Source organism: Pyxicephalus adspersus, chromosome 4 (assembly GCF_032062135.1).
Source record: "Pyxicephalus adspersus chromosome 4, UCB_Pads_2.0, whole genome shotgun sequence".
In the NCBI taxonomy this organism is placed as follows: domain Eukaryota; kingdom Metazoa; phylum Chordata; class Amphibia; order Anura; family Pyxicephalidae; genus Pyxicephalus; species Pyxicephalus adspersus.
The window spans coordinates 43149158-43155785 of NC_092861.1; the positions used below are offsets into that span (position 1 = coordinate 43149158).

At 39.6% G+C, this 6628-nt stretch overlaps 1 protein-coding gene across 1 annotated transcript in view; it reads right to left on the reverse strand.

The window, feature by feature from the left end:
- The window catches only part of DHX36 (DEAH-box helicase 36), a 30875-nt gene extending 24641 nt beyond the window's left edge, over positions 1-6234 (reverse strand). Inside the window, exons 1-4 of the mRNA XM_072407995.1 lie at positions 5938-6234; positions 2284-2411; positions 1032-1224; positions 144-182 (exon numbers count right to left, since the gene is read on the reverse strand). Of these exons, the coding sequence (XP_072264096.1) occupies positions 144-182; positions 1032-1224; positions 2284-2411; positions 5938-6135 (558 nt within the window). The 5' untranslated portion in view covers positions 6136-6234. The remainder of the gene's footprint in view (positions 1-143; positions 183-1031; positions 1225-2283; positions 2412-5937) is intronic.
- Between the last annotated feature and the right edge of the window lie 394 nt (positions 6235-6628).

Below are 6628 nucleotides of genomic sequence, written 5' to 3' on the forward strand. Positions count from 1 at the left end.
GTGTAGACTAAGCCTAACACACAGAACCAAAATACAATATTTATAAATAATATCAACTAAAATGAAAACATCTACAGCAGTAGAAGGAACTTCAAACACACCAGGCAACGCAACCAAATATTTATATTTTCATATTATCTCACCTCTTTCATGGTGTATGAGGGTAACTTTTCACGGAACCGCTAGAAATACAAAGAAAAACAAAATAACTAAAAATAAAAGTATTTTTTAGTACGCTATTACACAACTACACAGACATGCTGCAAGCCAATAGCATAATTCACAGACCATCATGATTTTTAGCAAAGCTGATGGAAGTATTCTTACCCCATATCTACATATAAATCTACAGTGATTTAGGATTGGGAGGTAATAAATGGGCCCTTCACTTTACTACAAAGTCTGCTTTAGGGACAGCATTTTGATGATCTTGTGGTTAATGCAAAATGCCTTTATTTTTATGAATAATTATATTTTTTTAATGAACAAATAATAGTGAAAATAAACAAGAAAAACAAGCAGCATATTTTTATCTTTTATTCTAACAATAAAACAAATCAAAGAGTTTGCAAAGCTGATGTTACCATGTGGTTTTACTTCTAATCACACATGATAATGGCAAAGTATTGACTGGCCACTAAAAGTTGTTTTTTTCCAGATCACTATAATAAAGGGATTCACTACAAGTGATGGTATTTGTGCAGCTGCCATTCTTAGCTGCCTGAATGGGTTTTAAAAGTATTTAAAATTAAATAATAATCTAAAAAAAGCTATACGATTAAAAAAGATATTTTTTTTAAGGGTAAAGTAAGGCTACAGTACGTGTCTGCTTCTTTCCAAACTGTTAAAACCACTGACACTATGATAGTATATGAGGGAAATCTCTTCTATGGGGCCTTTCTACCTCTAGCTTGGACTGTTTTATAAATATCAAACACTAGTGTACAATTTCATAGATAAAAATGAATAACATTAGTAGTTTGTTCACATAATAAATAGGCATGTGTGTATAGATGTTTTTTTAAAATCACCTGCATTTCAAGGTATCTGGGATTCGTTCTTTTTCTCTGCAGCTCTTCTTTAAGTTGTAAGTCCAAAGCCGTATCACCATCATCACACTCAGTAACATATACAGATTCTTCATCATCATCATCATCATCATCATCATCCCAGGCATCTTTTTCTGGAAAAACAGGCTTGGCAGGCTGAAGACAGGCGCTTTTTCTAAAAAAAAAAAAAATGAGGATAGATATATAGATATATATAAAATGATATTTAATAAAGGCAACATACTTGACAGTGCATAATTTAATACTCGCATTTCTGCACCTTCTGCCCAACGTTAAACAATTTAACATAATAAAAAATGTGTTTAATAAACCTTTAAATTAAACAACAGAGATTGATTAGAAGACTAACGCTGGTATATGAAAGCACAACAAAGATTCACATAAATTATTGAAAAAAATAAGCACAAAAAAAAAATTCAAGTTAAAAAAAAAAATTAAATAGCTAGGAAAATAGAAATTAATGAATGTTAAGGTAGAAAAAGGGTTATTGAGAGCTCATCAAGACAAAATAAAGTGGAGTAAAACCAACAAGCTAACTGCAGTGTTTTGAGTCCTCAGGAGCTGTCTGCCATAATGTGCAAGCATGAACAGCATTATTGGCACAATGGGGGTGATTTATTAAAGCACTCCAAGGCTGGAGAAGATACACTTTCATCAGTGAAGCTGGTTGATCCAGCAAATCTAAAATGGATCTGATTCAAGAGTGAAAACATTTGCAAATAGCAAAGGACTTTTAGGAAACCCATTCCAGGTTTTCTGGATCACCCAGCTTCACTGATGAAAGGGTATCTTCTCCAGCGTTGAGGAGCTTTAATAAATCAGGCCCAATATGTTGGACTTACTAGCCTAAAGAATGAGCTGCAATGTCCAATATAACTCCCACTGCTGATGGAAATAAACATACTTCACAGAGGAGACTTTACGGTCTCCTTGGACATTAAAAAAATAAACTATTAGTCCACTTTCATAATGGGTATATAAATATATATACACACTATTATCAGCAGCTTCTGCAATTAATCAACTGCAACTTGTGCTGTCATTTTTGACAGCTAGGCAATGCCAACAAGGTGTCAACTATTGTTTCATGTTCATGTTATTACGGTTTAGGTGAAGTCACAGTTTATGTATTTACTCTGTATTCAAAATATTTAATTAGGCTGAAATACACAGGTAACAATACCGTGTCCCATATCCTATAATCAAAATTTACCTTTCATTTTCATCCCACCAGGAGTCTTCGGACAGAGTTGGCTTGACCTCATTATTTTGTGCCTGCACAGTGCTCAGAAGCTTTGTGATCTGTAGTTCTCTGGATTCATCCATGCGCACAACAGCTCTCTATAAACAACATTCTCTGTTATACCGTAGTTTAAACATAGTTGATAAGAACTGCAACAAATACATCTTGAGGTATAAGTATAAATAATTCTAGGATCATGGACAGGGTCTATTACTTATCCAATGCTTTTTACCACCAATCTCAAAGGACCATTTAGGAATTTAGAGTAATATTACAAATCTGTGTTCCTGGAGATACAAATGTGTTTTTGTGTGGGAGGATAAAGAGCCCTAAAGACACAATCTGTATCACAGGCAGTCTGCTATTAGCTACATTTTTAATACAAGAAAGGAAATAAGATATATGACCTTTATCAGAGACTGTAGTAGCCATATAAGTCTACGGACAATTTAGTTTATATACCTTTGGTAAACTTACATCAATAACTATTCATGGGAGAACGCCTATTAATGTTCAGAGGAGCATTTCCACATTTCATGTGACATGACATGGAAAACTTTGCCCAATCAGACCCCAAATTTCAGAACTCTTGTAATCCACAACTGTTAGTGGTCACCAGAAGTAAGGGATCATATCCCACCAACGCTAATTCAGTGACAGCCGTATAAGAGTGGGATTGCTGGCACTTTAGGGGGGATTTTCTTCCACATTCTATTAAATCTTCAGGACAGAACTGAAAAGAGAAAATCCCACCAGGACACAAAAACAAACGGACAAAATTTTAAACTAGTCTTATCTTTATAAACAACTAAAACTGTTATGGCAATTTATGCCTTGCAGTACTAACGTCCCACCCACTGTCTGCATGAAGTTTGTATGTTCTCCCCCTGTTTGTGTTGGTGTTCCCTAGGCACTCCCCCTCCCATAAACACACTGGTAGGGTAATTGGATTTTCTTCTTATTGATCTTAGACTATGGTAGGGACAATAGGTTGTTGGCGCCATTGTGGGACAGCTAGTGACATGGCTATGGTTTTTGTAAGGTGCTGTGTAATATTCCCGCGCAGTGGTTAGCACTCTGGCCTTTGCAACGCTAGATCTCAGGGTTGGAATCATTATCTGCATGGCGTTTGCAGGTTCTCCCTGTCTTTGTGTGGGTTTCCTCTGGGTACTCTGGTTTCCTCCCACATTCCAAAAACATGCAGTTAGCTTAATTGGCATAATGACATATGACATATATAATGACATATATTAATGACATATGACTATGGTAGGGACATTAGATTGTGATCCTCTTCGAGGGACAGCTAGTAACATGACTATGGACTTTGTACAGCGCTGCGTAATATGTCAGCGATATATAAAAACACTGTGTAATAGTATTTATTTTTTATCAAGTGTAAACATGGGCATGATCTCCTTATCTCTGTATATTGTATTCTTGCCTTCCAGAATTCTCTTCCAGATGCTTGTTTAAGGTGTATTTTATTTTAGCAACACCTAAACAATTGCCTTTCACTGTATATAAAAATACTCTTCTCCCTTTTTATTATTCTTCTTTTGTATCTCAGTGATGCTGACTTCCTCCTCTTTTATCCAGTTCCACAATTTGGAGCCTATAATAGGAATGGCCTGAATAAGGACTTTAAAGGCAGGATCAGCAGGTGTTATTAGAATGAAAGATTTATAAAGACATGATTACTTTTGATTTGATGTTGCTACAACATAATTTATACATATACTGTCTGGGGGCAGTGCTGTGATCTGGGGGGTCAAACTCTGCCCCCCAACGTCCTTTTTTTTGGCTCCCAAAGGAATCCTAAATATGAACTGCAGCTGTCCCGCCACTGCATTGAAATAGCGCCGCTACAACAATTGCTGGCATCACTCGCGTCTACAGACCAGCGGGCTCTCTGCCTTTTAGTAGCAGCGCTATTTCAATGAAGAAGAAATTCCAGCCCCGCATTGGCCCATCTGGCATTTCTAGCACTTCCCCTCAGCTGTGCTTTTCCTTGCTACTGAAAGGCATGAACTTGAATGGTTGGATTTTCATAGAATATTGTTATTATTGTTAGCCTATGCAAAAAAGGCATAAGATTTTTTTCTTAAATAAAATTGTAAAACATTCTTAAACCTCTTGCTCTATTATAAGCTTGTTCCAGATTAAATGTGAAGCAAAATCTCTGTTTCCAAAGAAAAGGGTTTATATCTGAGAAGGAAAAATTTTCTCCATTTTTCCAATAAATGTCAAGGTTGGCCCGTGACTATAAGTTTTTATTTTTGGCCCTCTGTGTATTGACACCCCTGCTGTAGCTGGTCAGCTCTGTGTTCTGCAATGTTCTGTGATTAGCCGACTCCCTGAATATACGGAATGACCAGATATTACCACAAATGGATTTACTCTTCCCTTATGGCTCGGACACTTCCTACGACGGCAGTGCCGGGATTCATCAGACTCACGTTGTGAAAGAAGTGGCTCGGGGAGCATGGGATATTATTTTCACACATGGCCATAACGGAGCCCACAGATCCTAACCCTTGGGACGTGTGGGAGAAGACTTTACACTGCGCTCTTATTCATCTGTCATCAATACAAGTGGATGGAACTATATTGGAATGAAATGAGTGACCGTGCACAGTATGTGGTACAGTGCACATTGTAATCACAGCTAAATATTGAAATATGACCGCATGGGGCATGAAAAATATCAGTTTGGTGTAAGAATTCTTAGATGTTGTGGCTGCATTTTTACCCCTTTCAGTTGATTTTCTAATTTTTTCTGCTGATAACACTCTTCTTGTCCTATAGTGACAACATTCACTTGCTGCATTGTATGCAAGGAGACAGCGTTGTCACCCTAGGCCGTTTTTAACATGTTTGGACTACAGAACACCTCCTTACCAATTACAAGGGCAAGATAAGATAAGTAATAATAATTGGATTTCAGCTCATCCCACAGAACTGGTAATGAGGAATTAATCTCTAAAATGGCAAAAAGAAAAAAAAATACACTTACCTTCAATCCTGTAGAGCAGTTGATCAGTCCAGAGGTGTCTTACAGCGGGTCCCATGTCGTCCCAGCATCCGTCTTCGGACCGGCGCTCCAGGTCCCACCATCTTCTCTTCTTCCTGGTTCTTCTTGCTACATCACCCAATGCAGGCGCGATGTCAGGTGACGTAGCTGGGGCAAAAAAACTTGCCCATCTCACTGCGCATGCGGGAGATCGGCTTTTTTTATTCCCCTTTTGATGAAAGCGCACATCCCGGGATGCTCTTGGGTGCTCCTTCTGCGCACCTCAGGCATGCGCAGAAGGAGCACCCAAGAGCATCCCGGGATGTGTGATATAGGTATCCTGGGAGGGTTTGCTCTCCCATTTATTACCTAACTCCTTTTATGTAAAGTGAACATTCTTTTAGGTAAACTTTATTCTGTACTTGCAGAGAATTTTCTTAGTCCCCCATGTGCTGATGATCTGCAATGTATGACATGTTTGTGGCAGGGTTTGCATGCAATGACGTCATCACACGTCAGTCCCCTGCACTGTGATTTATCATTCTCCCAGGTGTACAGCCATACAGAAAGTGGACAATGGTGACCCCTAGTGGACAACCATTGCTACCTACCTCCATCCTCTCCTTCTCTTTGCTCCTATGGCCCTGTCTCCGGGCATACCACAAGCCAATCTCCCGGCCTCTCAGGTGTGCTGGGGGCCTCTCTCTGGCACCCCCGCTACTTTCTCTGGAAGAGCCGCCGTCATGGTGGGATGAGAAGCCCCGGCCACGGCCACCCCGGCCCCATCCCTTGCGCTGCTCGTAGCTCATAGCGTTCAATGAGCACAAAACACTAAGCCAGCCCGAACACCGAACAATCTGTCACGGTAGCGGCTAGTTCCCATCCACTACACGGACCCGGAAGTGATGGAAACCAGAGAACCGGAAGTGGGCGGGGTTCCACGGATCAAACTTCAAGTCCGGGAAAATGTAGTTGAGAGGCAGAGAAATGTATTGTCAGTCTCCTCACACAGCAAAACAGTGTCTATGTGTCTGTGATTTATATCATACAAGCTGTCATCCCCCTATTATAGGGCGCACTGCTAGTTCTGTAGGGGATATAAGGGAGACATGATGGGGGGTTCAGGGGATGTTAGGTGATTGGAATGCATTGCTATTATTACAGGATGAAATGGGGGGGAAGTGTCAGACAGGTGATGGGGTGACTGGCATTATTGCAGGGGATATGGAAGGATGGGGAAAGTGAGGACAGGTGTTTTGTATACTGCTGTTATTGCAGGGTAATATGGGGTACAGGAGGGGG